Source organism: Struthio camelus, chromosome 11, assembly GCF_040807025.1.
Source record: "Struthio camelus isolate bStrCam1 chromosome 11, bStrCam1.hap1, whole genome shotgun sequence".
NCBI classification, from domain to species: Eukaryota; Metazoa; Chordata; class Aves; order Struthioniformes; family Struthionidae; genus Struthio; species Struthio camelus.
In genome coordinates this window covers 25,394,826-25,416,559 of record NC_090952.1, presented here as the reverse complement: position 1 = coordinate 25,416,559, position 21,734 = coordinate 25,394,826, and the positions used below count along the sequence as shown (strand labels likewise).

Here is a 21,734-nt window from a genome sequence, read left to right as displayed (position 1 = left end):
GCCCGGCCCGCGGCGGCTCCCCGCTGCGCAGGGCTCCCGGCCCCCGCCGCTTCCCCGCGCCGGCACTAGATGGCACGGACACGCCGCGCATCCCCGCCGCTGGAGCGGTTCCGGTACCGACAGCGCTGGGCCAGGCCCCCGCCTGCCCCTCCGGTCCGGCTCGGCGGCTGCGTGCGCCGCAGGGAAGGGGGTGCCCGGGAGCTGGAAGCGGAGGAGGGAACTGTTATCCCAAACTCAGCCCTTTGGGGGGTCTGTCTACGTCTCGGTTGATTTATTGACATAAATAGCAAGGAACGAGTAAAACGGACTGCCCTCTCCGAGTGCGAGGCCCTGCCGCAAAGTGCCAGAGCGCAACACTGCTCCCTTCCCTTGTGCCCCAGCAGCGGCAGGAGCGTGACCGTGGCCCAGCCAGGGATGTGCCCCAAGACATGCTTTCTGCCCCAGGACAGACTCTCTCCAAACACAGCCCCAGCTCCCTCTTCCACCAGCTGGGTTGGGTGCTGGCACCCTGACCTACAAGCATGAAGCCAGCAGTAAGAGCAGGACTCCTGTGCCCAGCACTACGTTTGGAGGGGCTCTGCTCCCTCTCCATCCCTATTTGTCTTCTAAAAAGCCCCTTCCCTTGCAGCTCCCTTCCTATTCCCCATGCCACAGAGCAGTCCAAGCCCCTGGGCAGCAGCACATTAAATGTTTCCTGGTGAAGAGGTCATCACCTCCCCAGGAACTGGCTGCACAGCTGCTGGTGACAGGCAGAGACTGCCATACCCCTGCACAACACAGGGACTAAAATCCCCACTAGCCTTCAAAGCAGCACCCCAGGGCTGAGGTTCTGGCCCCAGCACTGCTGAACAAATGCTCAAACCCCCGGGCACAAGCCAGCACCAGGAAATCCCTGCATGGGCACTGTCCCAACTCTGCTAGAGGGAACAAGGAGCCCAGCTCCAGGCCACTTCTGCACTGCGCTAGGAACCAGGAGGGCTATGAGGAACTGGAAGCTCAGAAGGAGTCTGCAAAGGAAAGGAGCCTTGAAGCTGGCCAGAAGAGCACTCCCCACTCGAGCTGGGCATGTCTCCAGCTGCCCATCCCCACGGCTGATGCAGGCCCGAGGGGTCACTCTTGCATCAGGCTGTTAATCTTCGTGAGCAGCACGTCTGTCTCAGACTCTGGGGAGAGCAGAGAGAGAGAATACAGTCATTGCAGGCAGCCGCTCTCCCGCTGCGGCAGGCGGAGCAGCCTGAAAAGCAGGTCTGAGGAGGCCGGGGGAGCGTGGGATTCCCCAGCGCTGTCCCACAGGGATGTTTGCTAAGGGCTCGACAGGAGCTCCCTGGGCTGGGATTCCCTTCCCTCTCCCAGCCATCCCAAACAGCTCTGTCCTGTTCCGCAGGAGAAAGCTGCCTGCCAGTGGGGCGGGGAGAGCACTGCAGGCACAGCCTAGCAGAGCTGGCTCTGCAGGCAGGGGGCAGCTCACGTCCATGTGTTGTTACCTGCTGGCTGTCTTCTCTTGGAGCATTTCCTAGGAGATGGAATAGGATCAATGTTAGCAGGTCAGTCCGCTCCCCGCCAGCCCTGGGCCCCTACAGGACACCTAGCCCCCCCGAGAAGCTGCTCTCAGTACCTAGTGGCACTGGTGAGGGAGCAATGGGTCACAGCCCAGCATCCTCCAACCCCAACGCATCGAGTCGTGGGGTGCAGAGCAAGCTAGTGAGTGCAGCCTAAGGCATCCAGCAGCTTGAGGAGGGCTCAGACCAGATTTTTAGCTGCAGCCTTGTGATAAAAGCTCCCTTCATATACTCCTACCTCACTTAACAGTTGGACAGGAGAGGACTCGTAGGATCTGAGTCCAGAGATGGGCAGCAGCAGCTGGTACCACTAGGTCTGGGTGCACACCAAACACCAGGGCACACTGCAGCCTCCCCTAACAGATCTGCCCCAGGAGAGGTGAAGACATCAAACTTACTTCACCAGGAGGAAGGCCCAGAGGATCATAAGGAAGGAGACACAGTCTGCAACAATCCAGATCATGAGGTATGTGCTGCTGGGCTGCAGGGCAACAAGACAGGCGATGAACACTAGCCAGGGTCTAGTGTGCCGGTGGCACAACCCAGCCTGCTCTGCCAGCTGCCCTGTGCAGGGCCACACATTCCCATGCCAACGCCTCCCCGCTCAGTGCTGAGCAAAACCCACCCTCCGGAGAGCTACCAAGGGCCACTGCAGAAGGAGACCCACAACTGCCTGGGTACAGGACTGTGACAAGCCAGAGTAACATTGCAAGGCCTGTGAAGGATTGAGGTTTCACTTACGAGCAGCCAGATGGGGTGCTTCATCTCCTTCAGCACCTGGCAAGCGTTGGTCGTGACAGAGCTCACCCCAGCACACCACAGCACAGAAAAGAGCCAGGGCTGGTTTACCACGTACAAGTTGACGGAAACGTTGTCCCGACGGTACTGCCTGCAGAGGGACAGTTGCGGTCAGAGCAGCAGACAGCAGGGTGCCAGCACACTTAGCTTGCAGCAGCAGAGGCCTGTATGTCTGGGATGCGATCCAGCTCTTGCAGCTACGTGGAGCAGCTGCTGGAGAGCCAGACCCAGGGCAGATTTGCTGGCAACGCTAAGGACTGCGGCCAGCTCCATCCCTTGCACCAGCCCTGCCCGACGAGGCATGCTTGTCCACTAGGCTGTAGCCTATCCCTTGCTCTTCCCCACACTCTATCAGTGCTCATGCCTTGGCTGCTCACCTCTGCTGGACACTAGGACAGAGCGGGGACAGTGCCCAGGCCTCACTGTCCACTGCTCCCAGGCTCCTAGACACAGTGCTCTCTCACCTGATCTCCTCAGAGCTCATGTCTTGGTAGGGCAGATTAACATGCAGCAGTGGCTCCTTCTCATTCCGGAGTCTCTTCCGGCCATAAACTTGCTGAACGCCTGGGACTTGCTGCTTGACCTGTTCCCTGAACCCATCTGGCAGCCAGAGGATCTACGCAAGAGCCAGAGAACAGACTATCCATCAGAGGTTTGTTCTGGCCCAGATGTTTCCTTGCAGGTCCAGGTACATGCCTGCTCAGATAGCTGCTTGCTACCCCCTCTCCATGTGTCTGCTCAGCTCTTCCATGAGGATCTCAGACAGGACAGTCTAAGGACTTGTCCCAGCCAGGACATAAACACAACAGACCTCTCTTAGGGGCAAAAGCAGTTCCAGCCTAAGAAAGTTGCAGTAGGACAGTTACGTCCTTTCAGGATCCTTACGCGGATCTATCAGAGCATCTATCTGCCTCCAGTTCTGCAGCTAGAACACACCTTGGATCAGCAGTAGGGCACACACCTTTGCAATATCCCCTCCTGCCTGCGATTCCCAAAGATCCAAGAGGGAAAGTACTTTGGGTGCTAACTCATTCCCTCAGGGCACCACGTGTCTCATGCTGCAGAGGTTGGATGAAGTGCAAAGGAAATGCAGGAAGCTGTAGCAAGAGTCAAGTGTGGCACAATGCGGGAGGTGGAAACCTCAGCATTGTTTTCCTGCTCTCAGTAGCACTGTTCTCACCCTCCCTATTCTGAGTCACTGTTTACACATCAGGGTGTTAAGCCTAGGGAACCAGAGTATTTGGAGGAGTCTGAAGCTTTAGGCATTAACCCTGAACTACAGGCAACTTCTGGCTACAGACCCCCATGATCCAGGAGATGCTGCAAAGCCGCAGAGTCCAAGACTGGCTAATAGCTGTTCCAGGATCTCTTGTGTGACAGAGTGCCCCACAGGGAGCATGTATGAGAGGGGTATTTAGGGTAACAGGGATGCTCAGAAGGTGGCAGCAGGGCCCAGCAGTGGCAGGCCAGTGGCCAGCTTACCTGCTGTAACGGGATGCCTGACTGCAAGATTGTGTCCAGTGTGGCATTGACAAAGCTCTGGTAATCGGTGTGATTCTCAGGCCGGAGGTCAAACATGATGGAGATATTGCTCTGCTTGGCTGCTTCCAGCACCTGTTCCAGGGATGGGATCTTCTGCTTACTCGCCTGGTTGCGGTCACCAACAGAAAGACTCTGCACAGTGGGAAAGGGCCTCCGCTGCAAGAGTGAGGGAGAGTCAGCCATCACAGGCAGAGTTTGCAAGCTCCCAGTTTCCAAACTGGAGCCTGACCCCGGCTCTCCAGTCTCCCACACTGGACTCTCCACACATTTTCCAGTGCAGAGAGGCACGGAGATCCTTCCCCTGCACATCTACAGGGCACATCTCCCCTTCTCCCCACTAACAGCGCTGTTCAAGCAGCCCCAGCACCTGTGGGCATTCAGAGCAGCTCAGCAGTTCATTAGTCACCTTTTGTGAACAGAGTTGCCACAGCCTCCTTCCAAGCCCAGGCAGGCTGTGCTCAGAGCAAACTCTGGCTGAATGCATGAGACATCTCCCCTCAAACCTGCCTCCTCCGTGACTCAGCCGAGGAGTCAGAACAAACCCCAGCTGCAGCAGCCAGCTTTGGGGTGTAACCATACCCAAGGGATTCGTGCAGGCGTGGAAGCGTTTCTGCACCTTGCCCAGGTGTCTGCCAAGACCAGCGCTGCAGAGGGAACATTCCCCAGGGCAGGGCTTCCACTTCACCCACAAACGCATCCATCCCTGACCAGCCACCTCAGGGGCTCCCTGACCTCCAGGAACCAGCTGCCAGCATCCAGCTGCTGCAGGTCTGTCCAGTTGAAGGCAGTGCTGTTGAGCGAGGCCCTCTCGGGGAACACAGCCTGCACGTTGGTGGTCCTGGTGAGTTTCTCGTCATGCATGAGGAACGGGACCCCATCAGCACTGCCAAAGAAGCAGAGACCCAGCATCTCTGTTGCAGGTTGCTTGTTTCCTAACCCTGCCATAGCCACTCTAGGCCCTAGTATCTTGAGGAGGGTGCTCCCCCCATGCCTACTTCTGGACCTTTGCACAAAGGCTTGAGTGTCTAGAAAGCACAGAGCACTTAGAGACTAAGCCATAAAGCAAGCGGTTATTTGCTCACTGCAATACTTGCGGGATTGCAAGAGATGAGTTACTGCCCAGAGTCTGCTCTGGCAGTAGCGTCCTTCCCTTTCCAGTGCCTCCCTCCTAATGCACTGGAGGGTAACATGGATGGAGAGGGGAGAAACCCAACACCTCTCCCAGGTCACTACGGCACCGGATTCTAGTCAGACCCATACAGGAAAGGTGGGAATGGAAGAGCCCTGCGAGCAGGGCTGTCTCCAAATGCAGGCTCTCTTTCCAACTTGTCCCCATGAGTAAGTGATGTCCCCGGATACATGCACCCTTTCCCTCCGAGTCCCTGCTGCCCCTTTACCTCACCATGACGTCTGTCTCAAAGACTTGCACATCACAGCCCACCGCCTTGTGCAGCGACATGAGGGTGTTCTCGGGCGCCAGCTGGAAAGGTAGTGGTGTCAGTGCAGAGGGCACAGGCTGGAAGGGGCAGGAGGCAGGCACTAATCCCACCTAGCTGCAGACAGCACCCAACATCTTGGCTGGGCCCTAGGGCACCCACAATGAGACTAGGGTGACCCTGGTACGGTGCGGGATTGAGGAAGGCTGGCAGGGCTGGGTGCAGACAGCCACAGCACGTCTAGCCCCTGCTTCCCAGCCCTCTCTGTGCAACCAGGCTTCCTGCAGGAACCACGTGCTCTTGAGTTCGGCAGAGCTCAGCCCTGAGGGCTGCTGTGCCCAACCTCCTAATCCTCACGTCCTCCAGCCCACTGCTGGCCAGGCTGGTGTGGGGACCCCTCTCTGCTGGGCTGGCCAGGGGTTTGGCCAAGCGTGCACCAGGAAGGATCTGGTGCCAGTGCCCCACAGCCAGGGACAGCCTGGCCTGTGCTGGCTGAGCAGCTGGCCTTCCTCCACCCCGACCGCTCTGCCAGGATGCTGCAGGTGCCGGTCACTCACCATGGGGGCCCCTCGGTGGCCCACCAGGGCTGGCTTGGGGGGCAGCTGGTTCTCCTCCATGAGGCAGGGGGAGGTAATCGCCAGGGGAGCCAGATACAGAGCAATCATCACTGCACAGTAGACGAGCAGCAGAAACACCTTGAGACCTGCGGGCAGACATGGAGAAGCAAGAGGGGGTGAGGCACAGGGGAAGCATTCTGCAGATCATTAGGAATAAGCCAGGGCTGCTTCCCCTGGCATTAACCTGTGGGCAGCCCTATATCAGGCATTGCATCCCCTGCCTCAAGAGCACTGCAGATCCTTTCTTGGCCCACTGCATGTCCTTGCACCCCACCCCAGGGCTTCAGCAGGACTCAGTGTGCCATCTGCACACCTCTTTCAGCTGCAAAGCAGTCAGGGCTGAAACCTAGCAGCAAGAGCTAGGTATGAGGAACGACAAGTAAGAGCAGGTGCAATGTCATTACTGCCGGGCTGTGAGCCCTGAGACCTGTTCCCACTGCACCCAGCCTCTCTGCACACCACCGCCCCGGTACTGCCAGCGCCTCTAGGCTGGGTGGCAGGAACCTGGGTACCCAGTGTGGGGGTGGGGGTGGAGACCTTGTGGGGTACCTGTGCTGCAGCTGCGGTAGATGAAGCTGGCCAGCGGCCAGGCAAGGAGCGTCATTCCCCCCACGATGCCAATGTGCAGGAAGGGACCCGTTGCCTGGGGAGGCAAAGGCAGCATCAGCCAGCGCCAGCCCGACCCCATCCCCACTATCCACATCCTCCGTGACCAGGGAGGCATCACTGCGGCAAGCATCAGTGGAAGAGCCACAGTGTCAGGGAGGGAAGGACGGGATCCCAGGAGGGGCTGAACAGGCTCCCCGCTCCAGTCCAGCCACTGCTTCTCACCCCAACTGCAGCAGCCCCAGGCAGGACTGCAAGGGCCAGAGGGGCACCTTGCCTGGCCAGGCAGCAGAAGCCAGACAGTCCGAGCTGGGGTAAGGAGTTAGCCATGACAGGGTCCCAGTCACCACCCCGCGTCTTGTCCCCACAGGCCAGGTGATAGGTACAGCGGGAGAGTCTCTGGTATCGAGGTGACTCACCTGCAGGGAGATGCGTGCACTTCTCCACTCTTCCGCCCACTTTATTCCCAGCCCTGTGAAGGCTGCAGCCACCACGAGGGTGGTTAAGATCAGCAGGCTCTGTGGGGCAGGGCACAAGGCAGTTAGGGGTACGTAAGGGCAACCTGCAGGCCAGCTGGGCACTGACTGCAGCCAGCTCTCCTTACAGGGCAGGCAGACTCCTGGCCCCCTGAGCCCCCCCTCCTGAGCTCCCTGCAGTCCCAAGACCCAATTTCCCCCACTGTGTTTTGCAGTCAAACTCTACCACACGCATTGAGCAAGAAGATGCCCATCACAGAGCCACGTGGCCAGGGGACCAGCAGCTGCAGCGCAGCTCAGCAGGGACACATTGAACCCATGCACAGTCCCAGCAGGCTGGCCTCAGCTTCCCAACGCACGAGGAGCAGGATCCCTGGAGGCTGCCAAGGAACAGGGTGCAGCAGGAGAGACGGAAGCACTGGAGCTACAAGCGCATGCCCGCTGCACTCACAGCCAGGGCAGGCAGCACCTCCCTGCACCCCCAGCCTCTCACCTTGTGCACCCAGTGCAGCTTCAAGGGCTGTCCGCAGAGCTGCAAGCACAAAGCAAGGACCTGCAGGAAGAACAAGGAGAGGTCAGAGCTGGGCTGCACCCCACACCTCAGCCCTCCGAGGGCACAGGACCCAGTCCTCCCATGGGAGCTGTAGCCCTCTTGTCACAGGCGGGATCCAAGGCCACGCTCAGGCCTGGCTGGCGCAGCTCCAGCAGGTTGGACGCTGCTGGCTCTGCTGTCTCTGCACAGGGCACGGAGGCCAGCTCGTGCTCAGTGCTGCTCCACACCCCTGCCAGCCCAGGCGGGATCAGCAGGGCTCACCAGCAGCACAGCCGAGTAGGTGATCAGCACTGCTGTTGCTATGAGCAGGACCAGGGACCAGTCGAGCCACAGCTTCTTGTGTTTGTAGATGAACCTGCAAGCAAAGGGGATGATCAGAGGGGTAAGGGAGACATGGGGAGCAGGGCTGGATACGGGGTGCTACTCACTCATTGAAGTTGTGGAAATCATTGAGGATGACCATGGCGAAGTACAGCCACACCAGTGTGAAGAGGAAGACGCAGAAGAGGAAGAGGAACCAGCTGCAGTCGCACTGAAAGCCAGAGAGGTGTCAGCTATGCACACACCTGCTGGGCACCCAGCTGTGACCCGGGTGACCGAGACCCCCGGCGAACACCCAGCCTGCAGCAAGACCCACGCTGCAGCAGACGCCGGCCTTGCAGGTCCAAGCAGCTGAGCTGCCCTGTACAGCAGGAACTGCTGAGCTCTGCCGATGCTCCAGGAGAGCTCTCTTGGTTGGACCCACCACGCAGGAAGACGGACCAACATCTCCTGCAAAAAGGTGCCAGTGGCAGGCTGGGGAGCAGCCCGAGCAGCAGCTGCGCAGGACAGACCCTGTGGCTGGAACTGCCTCCTTGCCCATGCCGTACCCCGGGAGCAGGCTGTGGGCAGGAAGCCAGTTGCTGTTTCCAGTTATCTGGGTGTTCTGTGGGCTAAGGGTGGACCAGTCTGACTGGAGGGTCTGGGCAGAGAGGTGTGCAGTGACTCAGAGCTGGTATGATGGAGGTGAGCCTGCAGACAGCTCCTGCCTGCCTAGCCTGAGCCAGGCCTGGCTTCGGGGTCTTCCAGCCCCCAGCCCTGCATGCGTGGGGTGGCAAAGGGTGTTGCAGGTGCTGAGCAGGGCACCCGGCAGCCAGCACCAGCTCTCGCATTCCAGGCAAGACGGGACAAGCAGCGGCACAGCCGCTCCCATGGGAGTCGGAGACCTCAGAGAATCCCAGGGCCTCACCCCTCCGAGGTTACAAACTACCGGGGACACCCCTGCCAGCACCTGCTTTGGCAGAGGCCGCATCCAGGCCAGGAACCGTGCCTCCCACGTGCCTCGCCAGGGACGCTGCGCCCTGGGACCTGCCTGCGGGGAGCTGCAGCGCTGCGCTCCAGGCACGCGTAAGCCCTGCTGCGGACGCGTGGGCAGGGGACGGCCGGGACGCACCCTCGCGCTGGAGCCCTTCCCCATCCTGGCTGGTGCTCAGCACCCTCTCTGGCATCACCTTGGTGGTTCTCAGGCCCTTCCTCTTCTCTTTCTTGGCGCTGATCCATCGGCAGCTGTAGAGGCAGAGCAGGCAGGTGGTGCAGGGACGGCAGCAGCTGGGCAGTTCTGCCATGGCGCAGCGCTGTCCCCGGCCGGGGTGATAAGCGCCCTGCAGGGGAGGCACAAAGTACATCAGTATAGAAGCCCCCAAATGCACGCTAAGCCCCCCAGCCCTATGGGGACGGGGCGCTGCAGGGTGCTGGGGCCCTCAGCTAGGCACCGCGGCAAGCGGTGGCCCCGGAGCCCCGAGCCACAGCGGGGCTGTCGGCCCCAGGCGCGGTGCAGAGCCCGGCAACGGGGAGCCCGTGCTGCAGCCGGACCTGTTCGGCGGGCTGCCCCGGGACCCTTTGCGCAGCGAGCCAGAGCAAGCCCGGAGCTGGCAGGGAGCAGGGCCTGCTCCCGTGCCGGGGCGCTCGGTACGCTGCCACGCTCGCCGCGCGCCCCTGCAAGAGCCGCGCGGCCCCCAGCGCAGCCTGCGGCTCCAACCACGCAGCCGGGGTGCATTCCCAACCCTGCAAACTCCCCGGCCTCCTTCCTGAGCCCGGGTCCCTGGTGACGCGGGGCCGTCCTGGCAGCCCGCCAGCGAGCTTTCCCGGCCAGGGGTCCCCGAGGGGGCCTGCAGGAGCTGTGGCCGAGGGGCTCAGCACGGGTTGCTGGTCCCTGCAGCAGCTCTAGCCCGGGGAAATGCCTGCTTCGACCCTGTCCAGAGGCTGGGACCGGCTCCGGTCGGCGGACAGGTCGGGACGGTTGCTACCGCGACAGCCGGCGCTGCGGGAGCCCAGGCTGGGCCCCCACGCGCTGCGCTGCAGAGGAGAGCAGAGCGAGGAGGCTTTGCTCAGGTGCTGAGGCTCCTGTGCTCAGCTGGAGGGAGCAAGGAACCCCAGACAGCATCTCCCTCTATCCTCCCCCAGAAACCCCACATCCATCCCCACCTGCCCCACTGCAGAACGGCTCCCCTCATCACCCCAACCTCTCCACAGCCCCAGGCACCCCACAGCCCTCTCCTCCAACCCCAAGCAACAGCGTCACTGCTCCTGCACCTTGACCCAGGCTCACGTTTCTCTGCAACCATCCCACTCCAGAGCTGGATGTGAGACCCAGAAGACCACATCCTCCCAGCGCTGGCCACCAGAGCCACATCCTGCCTAAGGTAGTGGCACAAGCATGTCTAGCAGGTTCCCATCCCATCCCAACGTGGTGATGCAAGCACCTGTCCCCCTGCGTGATACCAGACATGCTGGTGGCTGGTGGGTCGGAAAGGCTCTGCTGTGCCCTGGCTACAGGCAAGCTCAGCCAAGCCTCCCCCTGTGACCAGCACCACTGCAGCACTCCAGAATGAGACCTCGCTCCCAAATACCACCAGCATGTTGGCCTCTGGAGCGTGGGTGCAGGTGGCCAAGGTGGCTTTTCCAGGAGCTACAGAAAGGGATCTTCCCAAGCAACCACAGGCAAGCCTCAGCCCAGTGAGCACCCAGGCAAAGGGGAACGACAGCCCCGGCCTCGGCCGCTGGCTTGGCAGTTCTCCAGCGTGCCCTGGCCAAGGCTGAGGGCTCCAGGATGCCACTGGCAGGCACAGCCAGGGGATGCTGGGCACGGTGCCCACATCCGCTGCCCTCGCCACCGTCCAGGGAGCAGGCGAGAGCTGTGCTCTGCTCACCAACCGCACCGACGAGCTGGCCTTAACGCAAGGGCAGGAAGCCGCAGGACCAGGCAGATTCCCTTACGGCTGCCCAGTCCTGGGGGCTCCAGGTGCAGGTTCGCACCCGCGCTGTCGTCGGGAGAAGACGCACCACTTCCCCCGGGCAGCAGCGGGCTCGGCCGGCATCCCCTGGGACTTGCCCCCCGTCCCCATCTAGCTGCTGGTGCAGGGCAAGCGCCGGTGCCAGCAGCCGCTCAGAGAAATCCTGCCACTAGGCCGGCTGGCTCCCACGCAGGGTACAAAGTACGGTGGGAGGGACTGCGGGCACCAACCAGGCTTCAGCATCGCTTTCACTGCTCCGCAGCTGAGCCCGGCCTGCGCCGCGAGCCCCGTGCTGGCAGGCGGCCAGGCTCCAGCGGCTGCTGTTGCCACGTACCGGAGCCTGCCAGAGGCGCAGCAGGGGCCCGTCACACATGTCCCCCCCACCCTGGGTGCTCTCCAGAGGGTGCTGTGCCACCTCAGGGGGTGCAAAGGGAAAACACCACCTTGCTCCCCTGGCTCAGAGCTCGAATGCAGCAGCGATACCAGCAGCTGCCATGCAAACCCCCTGCGGCGGGCACAGGTCCCAAGCAGAGCTGGGCTGCGTAGGCTGCAGACCCTGCTCAGCTTCCTCTATGGCTTGGAGGGGAAAAAACACACAGCAAGGTGCTGGGGGGGGGGGGTGTCTGTCGGGAGCTCTCCTGAAGGAGCTCCTACTGAACAACCCCCACAGCACACCCCAAGCCCCGGCACGGGGAGCTTGCAGGGGTCCCATACCTGCTGCTGCAGCAGCGTGCGTGCTCACAGCCTGGCAGGGACCTCGGTGCCCCAGCAGCGCTGGCGCAGGATGACCAAGTGGCCACGGGCCCACGCTGGTCGCAGGGCTAGGTGAAACCCGCTCACCTGCTGAACGGGGCTGAGCCGGGATGTCCGCAGATCAGGGCAGCGGGAGCTGGCACCCAGCACTGCCCCTTCACCCCGCGGAGGGGAGGGCAGAGCTCCCAGGTCAGCGCGGGCGCAGGGTGACCCCGCAGAGATAAGACCAGCACGTCCCAGCATAGATGTCCCTCTCCCAGCCTCCTGCCCCCGCGCAGCCAGCCCTGGGCTCGCTGTCCCCTCTCTCCTGGGGCAGGGTGGGAGCAGCACAGCCGGCCCCTCTCCCCCCCAGCTGCATGCAGAGCAAGGCGGGGGGATAATTCAGCCCCTTTTGCCGCTCTCCTGCGGCGCTCTCAGCCCTTCCCATGGCAGTGCAGGGCAGCGTTCCCCAGGCCCGGGCTGCCACAGCAAGGGCGGCCAGCCAAACGGAGGAAATACCTGCTCGCTGCAGACGTCTGGGTCCCGCAGCTGGGACGCCGGCACGCCAGGTGAGCGCCGGGGCCGAGCTCTCAGCCGGGCGTCCTTGAGCGGCAGAGCCCCGCTCGGCTCCTCCGCCGCCTGCTCACACCCTGCTGGGTGTGTTTGTGGCCCGGCAGGGCTGCTGATGCCGCCTGCAGGTCTGCACAGGCCGGCAGAGGCGGGCTGCCCGCAGCGGGCAGGGCTGGGGGGTCAGGGTGCGCCCCGGGACGCCCGCCGCCCCGGGTCCACCCCGGCGCTCGGGGCGGGGGGGGGGGGGGGGACGGGCGGGTAGGCGGACGCAGCCTCCTCTTTGCAGCAGCTCCGAAAGCAGGGAAGGGGCCCAGGGGGGTCGTCACGAGCCAGGGCACAGAGGAGCCTGCAGGCAGCCCACGCTCCAAATTAAGGCTCCGGGAGCGGGAAAGGCGGATGGAGGCAGGATTCTCGCACCGCCAGGCCCTAAAGCAAGAGGCTGCGTGGAGCCCTTCTGCCAAAGAGCTTTTTCTTCCTCGCGGGCAGAGCCCAGGACACGTCCCAGGCCACCGCAGCCGCTCAGGCTGTCGCTCACCCACCAGGGCACGTTTGAAGGGAAAAGCAAAGAGGCACCGCGGTAAAAGCAAGACGTTGTCTGGGAGACTGCTTTAGACAAGGGAAACGCGTCGGAGCGTCCAAACTTTGCTGAGATGAAAGGAGGCTCCGAGCCAGTGGTCTGATGCCCTCCGCAGATGGCCAGGGCAACTCCCTCCTCCTCCCCAGCTCGCTGGCGGTGCGGCGCAGCCTGCGGCGAGCCAGGACGCAGGGGGCACTCGGACCTTTCCGTTCTCACCACCTGGGGCCGGAGCATCACCGCAAGGGAAAAACCACCGTGAGGACCGGTGTCAGGGGGCAGAGGCAGCCCCAAACGTAGTCAGCTCTGAGCAGCTAGCGGCAGGACGCGCCTCACGGTCCACGTATCCGGCTGGTTTTCGCGAGGGCTCCCAGCCCTGGCTGCCGCAGCGAGCCGGTGGGCAAACGTCGCCTGAAGCGGGCCACGCGGCCCGTTCGCCGGGCTGAACTCCTTCCCGGCCCGCGAGGGAGAGAGGAGCCCGTTTTACAGGCGGGAGACTGAAGATATTTAAATACCGGGGACGGGGCGGCAGTCTCTGAACAGATGAAGGAGGGAGGTGAGGGGGAAGGGGTGAAGGCTCATTTAAGCCAAAAAGCAAGCCTGGGCAGCTCGGGGGGAACATAAATAAATAAAACTGAGCATGAGCAAAACGACTTGAGGTTTTGGTTCGGAAGAGGGCTGGGATTTGAGGGCGGGGGGGGGGGGGGGAGGTTTAGGAAGGAGCCTAGGGGAAAGGTGCCCACTCGGCCACCGACGCAGCCGGCCTGCAGTACAACGCGGCTGCGGCGCCGGACCTTCCCCGGGCGAGGCGCCAGGGCCCCGCTGCGCCCCGGGGCTCCCCCCGCCGGGGCAATGGCCGCCTCTGCCCACGGGAGGGCCCCGGGCAGGTCCCGCCAGCGCCACGGCCCCGCCCTCCGCACAAAAGGCCGCTCTCGCCGGCGTCCAACTCTATGGTCGCTCAGCCCGTCACTCCCGGGCAGCGCTCCCGTTCTGAAGCGGCCGAGGGGCGGGATGGCTCGGTACGGCCTAGCCCAACCCGGCCCGGCCCAGCCGCGGTCCCACCCTGCGGGGCTCGGCGGGGAAAGGGCTGCGGGAGCGGACCTGCCGCCGCTCCCTTTCCCTACACTCGAGGCAGTTTCCTCATGGGCGCCGGGCGTCAGCCATCTTTGCTATGGGCGCGCGGCTTCAGCGCTGTGCGAAAACGGGGGAGGCGGCGGCCATTTTTTATTGGGGCAACCCTCCTCCTTCCCCCCTCACTTAAGTGGAGACGGCCGCCATCTTGAGTGAGGGAGTAGCCGCCTGTGAGGGGCGAGAGCCCATTTTGAGTCCTGGCGCGGGCCGCCGCCAGCAGCGGGCGCGCTCGGCCCGCGCTGCCGCCGGTTCCGGGGCCGGGGGGGGGGGGGGGGTGGTCCCGTGCGCAGCTCGCCCCGGGACGGCGGTCGCCGGGCCCCGACGCTCTGCCCGAGACCGCGGCCCTCGCCAGGCACTGCCTCACACTCTTCGGATGGTGTAAAAAGCCAACGGTTCGGTTGGCTTTGTCCCCATTTGGTTTATCCAACGTTTGGTTTTTATCCCTGTTTTAGGCCTTTGCGTAGCTGAGGGGCAAAGCGGCTCTGGGAGGGTAGGAGCTGCCTTGGGCAGTCCCGCCGCGACTGCCCACGGCGACCTCCGTGTCAGGCCGGGGCGGAGGGGGATGATGCAGGCCAGATTCTGGCCCTTGCTTCTGGGGGAAATCCCTGGCAGCTGCCCCTCAGTGATACTTCACCGTGGCTGAGCCTGTCGGGGTGTCGCAGCCCCTCCGCCAGCTGCGGGGCTCGTCCCATCTCCCCGAGCCCGTTCGGAGTCCAGCAGACCACACTAACAAGCAAAACGCACGGTTAAGCTAGCTTAGCTCTACGACCGGCTCGCCGCAAGATCCAGAGTGCCACAATTAGCTGGGAGGAAGGGGAAGGCAGAAAATTAGTAATGTCCCTGTTAGCGCTAGATGAGGCGGCTCATGCACAACGTGAGGTGCAGCGCTGCCACGAGCGGGGTTTGTGCCCTGCTTTTGCTTGTGAACAGAGTCACATCTATTTATACCCGAGTGTTCTTCTAATTCTAGTAATGTTTTAAACACATGCACAGGGGAATGGTGTAAGTGAGCAGGATCTTTTATGTTGGTGTGTTACAATTCAGCTGAAGTTTATACTTATCTTTCTAGGTTTGCTAACATGGAGACCAAAGCAGGTTTTTTGCATATTGAAGTGACTTTATGGATTTATGTTACGCACCGTTCTAACTTGTCAACTGGACCAGGTCATAAACCAATGTTCACAAAAACCGTAAGCCACTATTTCCATTATACACTTCCGTTTTTCACTATACTGCTTCTAATCTACAAGAAATACAGCTTTTAAGTTTGAACATTTTAGGCATTATCTCTTCGTTTAACCTCCCAAGGGACTGGAGAGCTGAGATGAAAAGGGAAAGGAACACAGGTGTCTAACCATTATCTCACACCCCCTCAACTTGAAGTGGACCACAAAAGTCCAATGCCTCACTCTTGTGCTGCTGACAGCACTTTAAACTGAGAGCCAGTGGCAAAGTGTGCTTCCACCCCATCCAGTAACAGACTTGCATAAGGTAATAGGCCAAGGGGAAGACATCTCCAACATGAATCTAAAAACCCCTGCCTGCTGATAATCTGTATAGGCATCAGTAATACAGAACTTGGCTACTTTTTGTGCATAGACACATTTAAAAAAAAATAAGTAAAATGCCTACTTAGGGGATATATGCATCATGGTGCTAGTCTCAGTGATAAGACTACTTTTCCTAAAGGCCACAAGCCTATTATGAACTAAAAAGTTTGTGGTGAACAAACTCAGACACCTGTGTTTTGTTGCAGAAGCTATGTAATAAATGGCTTCTGGAATGCAGATTGTGATGATGTTATGGTTAAGGATGAGAAAAACCTCTCTGGAGAACTGTATTTGTTCCAGCTCCTGGCACTGAGTTTGTGTGACATCAGGCAAGTCACTTAACCCAAACTTTTCACAGGTGGTCCCTATAGTTGCACTTTCAAAGCACTTGAGAGCAGTATGGGGCTGATTTTCAGAAGGGCTAATCATTCATTGTTGTAATTGAGATGAATGATATGAGCTTTGAGGATCAAATGCTAAATAGCGTTAGGAGCGCATGCTGTGTAGTAACAGGAAATCTCAGTTTGGGCACTATGTTAGTGCATTTATCCCCACTGTTTTTGTGGGAATCTTGCTTCAAGGGCTTATGGAGATATATTTATTAATGTCTGTAGAACAGACTGTTAAAAGAGTACAGTAGAAAAGCAGAAGGGAATCCATTCAGTAAGCATGCAGTATGCATGCATTGAACAAAGTGTCTTTTAGGGAACAGTATCATGATGTATCTAAAAGCTATACTAATTAAGACACATAAGACATCTCTGTGGCTGCCTGCAAAAAGGGATTCCAATGGGCAAGTCTTGCATAGTTTACAAAACAGTAGTTATAAGATTCTGATATTTCTGTTACGGACATCTATTCAATAAGATTTATTTGCTGTAGTTCACTAATGCATTACAGGGCTGAAATAATTGTTTTCCTTCAGATGAAGCTTTTTCGTTTTTTGAACTTAAACTAGTTCAGAATTTGAAGATGTTTATCATTTGCCATTTCTTAATTGCCTTATAGTTGCACACTTAACTGAAGCCAAAATACTAAGTATTATATTTAAAATATGATAGAAGGTATACTCTTTTGTAATTAGTGATCTAAAAATATATAGTTTAAGGTTATGTACAAAGGACTCCGATTGGTTTAATTATAGTGGAACTGTTGTTCTAGTCTCTTTCCTTCATATACATAATTAACCTTATTAGAGGTTTACACTGTAGGCATAACTTTCTGAATAAGGCAATACTGATACTCTACACAGCTTCAGTTGCTCTACTTTAAAGCATATATTCAGAGCAGTATGGTGGTCTGTGCTACCTCTTGGCTGGTGTTGGTGTCTTCCAAGGAGAATATAGTACTTTCCTTCTCCATAAGCATGGAGATCTATCTGCCACTTATCTTAGTTTTGCTACATTAACTTTTGTATTTAGCCTTTTTTAGTTGATTTCTAACTTTTAAAACTTATTATTTTGGCACAGGAGAAAATTCCTTGCAGTGAAGTGCTTATTCATGGCACATCTCTTATTTCTGCTCAGAGTTACAGTTACTGTAGAATCACACTTCTTCCTTTCTAGGGTATAAAACTGACTGTAAGGTCACTATTTTAAGACACACTATAGAACACAAAATCTATTTGTTGTTAAAGCTACCTTTCTTTTCTCATTACTGTTTCAGAAGCCTTACATGAATTAGTTACAGCTCACTGATTTTACTGTTAAACCACAAACTTCATTATAACATCACTGAGGAGCTAACAGCATTCTAGATAGAATAAAATTCAGGATCAGTGTTCATGTCAAAAGCCTGGCTTAAAAGGCACTTGACAAAATAAAACTTAAGTGTCAAGCTGTAGCAAGCGCTCTTTAGGATACATTCCCAGCATCTGAGCACCTAACTTACAGTGCTAAAAGTTCTGTATTTAGTAAATATCAGCACAGATAATGCTTCAAGTCAGTTCTTATTCTAGGAATACTACTTCTGGTCCCCTGCTATCACTGATGGGATACAATCCTCTCTACTTCATAATTCTAAGAAAAGACTACAAAGACTTATACTTCTAATTTGCTATCATTTCCTTATTCTCAGATAGGTTTCTTGAGGACGGGTGATACTTCTGAGAGCCATGATGTACTGTTGTCAGTAACACTCCCAGCAAACTTGTGGAGGTACTGCATTTTTTCTCCTAGCACTTTAAAAGTTTTCATTATTAGAAAGCTTTATGAAACTATTGAAGTACTTCTTTTCCTCTTCAGAGAGGCTATTCAATTGTATTAAACAATTCTATAAGAGCAACTTTCTTACCAATACAGCTTTTTTTACATCCTATGTTTAATAGCTAGCATAATCTGCTAGCTTAATTATTAGAAACCAAGACCACCCCCCCACCCCAAACTGTAACACACTTACCAGACAGAAGCAGCTTCTTGTTTCAAAATCCCTACTGTATATAAGCAGCAGCTGCTTGCCATTGCCAAATTTATACAACCAGCCTCCAGATTGCTCTGCTGAGGGTAGGTTTATATAAAAGGCCCTTGCTAGGGAGGGGTGACTAATGTGGTAGGGTAGGTGGTGTTTGTGTTTCCTTAGGTGGCTAGGGGTATAGCTGTCCTGTAGAGAGACTACTGGGCAGGTATGTCAGCAGTTAGAATTTAATAGTTTTTTTGAAGATTTTTTTTTTTTTGAAAGGTATGTGATAGTTTTGTTAGGTTTCCTTTCTTCCCTGTAAGAATTTTTTCCTGGCCCTGTTCCCTTATGGCTTACTCCATTTCTTATACTTATTTAAGGCTTTATCAATAGTAAATATCTTTAGTTCAATAAAAGTTCCACTTGATTCTTTAGTATGACTGAAAAAGATTTCAGTAGTAGTGAGATGCTTTAGTTCTGTCTGTGTTTCCCTGCTTAGCCATTACAGATACCTACTGTGAGTTCCTATAATGCTCTGTTTTGATAACTTCTATGCATAATTGCTTCTGAGCCTTTAGCTAGAGCAAAGGGTTGTGGGGGATTTCTAGCTAGTGGTCTGTATTTGTTTTTTTTCCCTTTGCATTGTCTTAGGTCTACTTTGCAATCAGTATCTCTGGGGCTTGTTGTCTAGCCTTGTGTGGTTTTTCTTATTCTGTGTTTAAGACCAAGCTATTTGTACTTTGTTGGGGGGGGGGGGGGAAATATCTCTTAGACTGCAGAAGGTATTTATGCAGTAGTAAGGTGAATGTTTTTTAGACTTCGGATACTTGTGAGGGAAGACTTTTAGTTTGTCCCTGAAGACAGGAAGGTGCAAATATGGCCTTTTTTGTAAGCTTCACCTACTGAGGTCTTCTTCTCTAGCACCCCAGCTGCAAGAGATGCTGCTTCCTGGTTGTTTAGATGGAGTGGCTGACAACGTGGTGAGGCTTGGCTCTGTGGATGAGCTAATCTAGTAAAGAGGTGCTGCTGGAAGGTGTAGTTTGGGGCTCTTCCTCTTTCCTGGCTTCTGCTGTGCTGGCTTTAATGCTTATCTGATGCTACAGTCATCTGTTTCGGAGTTAAACCAGCAGAAAACTGCTCATATTCTTGTTATTAGCTACCTGAAAACAGAAAACTTGAGCTCACTATGGTGCTAGAAAAAGTTAGAGCATGTGATGAGCAGACAAAGGAGAAAGGTACAACCATTTTGGTGACTATTAGCTGTTAAAGAGAAGCTCAACTCTAAGGTGGAACGTCAAAATGTGGAAGAAGTGTAGGCTGCCAAAATCCATTCCACGATAGAGCTTTGGCCTTACCTGAGGGACCTGCTGCAAATGACTGGCTCTAGCAAATTAGGGCTACATCCTGAAGCTTGCACAGGTAAATACTAGCCAAAATCAGAGCTTCTTTGCAGTCTGCTTGAAGTGCCTGAGTGGGTTTGAACCCTTAAAATAGGTAATGCTCACTTCAGTGAGCAACGAGAACATACTGTGGAAATGTATTAACATATTAAATGGCTTGCACTATAGTATCTGAAAGCTGTGTACATATGGGCTATCTCTTGGAGGTGCATTCTTAGCTGCTTGGGAAAAGATTTTCAAGTAGGCGTGGATATGATCCTTTCTTCTAAACTTATCAACTCTCAGCTTATCTGCAAGCTTGTTCTAGCTGAGCCTCTATAGCTTTAATTGTTAATAGGAAATAATGCTAAAATAAAAAGTTTGTGCTTCTATGTTGCTCTACTTTTGAGGTACTAAAGGAACATAACAAATTTAGATGTTTCTCAGACTAGAAAATAGTAACTCTGGAGGCAATGGTGCTCACAACATCATGTGCATATATCTGAGATTAATGCAATGGATTCAGACAGGTAAGGTATATAGATAAGAATATAAGGCTTAACTCCTACCTAGATTGAGTTTTATTATCAAAGGCTGTTTTGCTGAACTACTTCAAAAGATTGGAGGTTTATAAGCAATTTATTTTCATCTTCCTTCAAGGGGTTCTTTCACCTTTCTGAAATTTCACTAGCCTCTAGGTTATTGGCTTGCTGTCTGTTAGGTATTCATTTGTCTAACTGTTTTTTGCTGGTATTAATTGATGGCTTACCATGGATCCACGTGGATCTGATGAGCTTCTCAGTGATTTCCAAACAGCTAAAGCCATTGTTCTACTCTTGCATCCCCTGAATGGTGGTTGCCACACTCTAATCCTTTTTCCGCCAGCTTTCTTATTTCAGTCAAATGCAAAGCTCATGCAGTTGAAAAGTGCTGCTTGCTTTCCCCCACAACATACGTATGATAAGATCTTAATTCATTTTTATACATTTGTTACAAGTTATTCTTAAGTTTTGCTCTTAAACCAAGTGTTTGTGATTTGGTGGCCAGAACATGACAACATAATATGCATGAAGTAAAAACAGACTTCTAATTCTTCTGTCTGCTATGTTGCAGCAGGCATGCACTGATATTTGTTAAGAACTTCTAAGCATCCCTTAGTGCTCACTAGATAAATGTTTTTAGAGATCTGAAATCTATTTGTGGGACTTACCTTTATAAGAAGGTGTCTGAGCGCTCAGAAGGAATTCTCTTCTTGTCTGGCTGAACTGAGCTAGTCCATGGTTTACTGGAAGTAGATGTGTACAGCAGGTTTAGTATTTACCATGTTCTTGAAGTCGGTCTGCTGCCTTCTTGACAACTTCAGGGTGGTGCTGATATGTGAGGATTTGCTGCCTGCAGTCCTTATCTCCAGCACAGAAGGAAGAAAGGCAGCACACCAGGAAAAGATCTTAGGAGTGTATTCTAAGAGTACCCTTCAATGGATGAAATGGATACTGGAATGAAAAAATACCACTCTTCCTGATAAGTTCATGGCTTGGGTATTTATATTGTCATTATGCTTGGAGCTACCCTCACAGAACTGTGCCTTGTTGCATTAGCTATCGTACAACTATAGGGTAAAGGTGATCCTTGCCTCAGGTACTTGTACTTGCTTATCTTGTCAGATACAGTTACAGGCAGATGGTTACAAGGAACTGAGAGTGCCAAGACAAATGCCCTTCACGCTGAGATATGCATGTCTAACTGTTTAATCACTGTCAGGCTTTGTTTATAGGTTCTGAGGAATTACAGAAGCCTAGTGAATGAGTACTGCATGTATTTGAGACACTCCTCATGTGTGAAGGCTAGCATGGGAGAAAACAAAACATGCTTGTCTGAAAAACAAAGAAGTGATGAGGGCAGAGGAGAGGGTAGGAGAATGCATTTGGGAGTAATATGAACGGAATAAGTTCAAAGAAGGATGCAGCAGTGACTGAAACCTCATCTGAGAGTTCTAGTTGTGCACCAGGATGTTAGGAATAAAGCTGCAAAAGGTAACTGGGCTGTTGCCAGGGCCTTGTATCCGGAATGAGTTGTCTCTAGCACTGGCATTCTGCTCCTGAATGCCAGTGGTAATGGATGATCTGAAAACAAACAAACAAAAACCTGGAAAGCTTGCAGGGAACTCCTGGGTACTTTAGAGTTCTCCTTGAGACTTTTGGGAAGCTACAATTAGATGCAGCCATGATCTAGCCTTTGGGTAGAGGAGGTGGCTGTGTGATCCCCACCACAATATGGTCCAAACTGTCCCTACCATGCTCTGTGATGCTACAGGGATGTTTGCTAGGTTCTCCTTATTGTCTTTGTTCACTTTTGTTATCGTGAACTGCTATGTTTCAACAGGAACTAGACAGCAGAATAAACTCTTCTGGGAGAATGTTACACAGGTTTGGCTAAGAATCCCTTTTACAGCGCTAACTTCAAGCTCTGATTTCAAAATACTCCTGTTCTGCTCTGCTGTAGGGCAAATACTGGTGCTAACTTGTACCTTTTTGACAATCATTTC

The 21,734-nt window shown here is 55.2% G+C and overlaps 2 protein-coding genes across 7 annotated transcripts in view; one reads left to right on the top strand and one right to left on the bottom strand.

Moving 5' to 3' along the window:
* Window positions 1-233: 233 nt before the first annotated feature.
* On the bottom strand, window positions 234-20,744 carry GDPD2 (glycerophosphodiester phosphodiesterase domain containing 2). 6 transcript variants are annotated; one of them, XM_068957103.1, is made up of 16 exons: window positions 20,400-20,744; window positions 9,078-9,227; window positions 8,016-8,119; window positions 7,849-7,942; window positions 7,528-7,587; window positions 6,978-7,076; window positions 6,502-6,595; window positions 5,893-6,038; window positions 5,297-5,379; window positions 4,632-4,782; window positions 3,840-4,055; window positions 2,822-2,973; window positions 2,301-2,448; window positions 1,958-2,040; window positions 1,485-1,513; window positions 234-1,163 (listed from the first exon to the last, which is right to left on the bottom strand). In XM_068957103.1, the coding sequence occupies exons 2-16, from the start codon at window positions 9,189-9,191 to the stop codon at window positions 1,111-1,113; spliced, it is 1,626 nt and encodes a 541-aa protein (XP_068813204.1). In that variant the 5' UTR covers window positions 9,192-9,227; window positions 20,400-20,744; the 3' UTR covers window positions 234-1,110. The 6 variants fall into 6 exon arrangements, with proteins under 6 accessions (XP_068813204.1, XP_068813206.1, XP_068813203.1 ...); XM_068957105.1 differs by lacking the exon at window positions 20,400-20,744 and adding an exon at window positions 17,814-17,870; XM_068957102.1 differs by lacking the exon at window positions 20,400-20,744 and adding an exon at window positions 12,111-12,306.
* HTR2C (5-hydroxytryptamine receptor 2C) overlaps window positions 14,984-21,734 on the top strand; it is a 358,087-nt gene continuing 351,336 nt past the window's right edge. Inside the window, exon 1 of the mRNA XM_068957108.1 lies at window positions 14,984-15,056. The gene's annotated coding sequence lies outside the window, so the exon portion shown is untranslated. The remainder of the gene's footprint in view (window positions 15,057-21,734) is intronic.

Bases quoted from the DNA above. Each gene is read 5' to 3' on its own strand.
- GDPD2 (XM_068957103.1), bottom strand. From the start codon at position 9,191: ATGGCAGAACTGCCCAGCTGCTGCCGTCCCTGCACCACCTGCCTGCTC. The intron at 6,596-6,977 runs GTGAGTCACCTC...TTGCCTCCCCAG, and splicing joins GTGCACGCATCTCCCTGCAG to GCAACGGGTCCCTTCCTGCA. The intron at 1,164-1,484 runs GTAACAACACAT...TGCTCTCCCCAG, and splicing joins CAAGAGAAGACAGCCAGCAG to AGTCTGAGACAGACGTGCTG.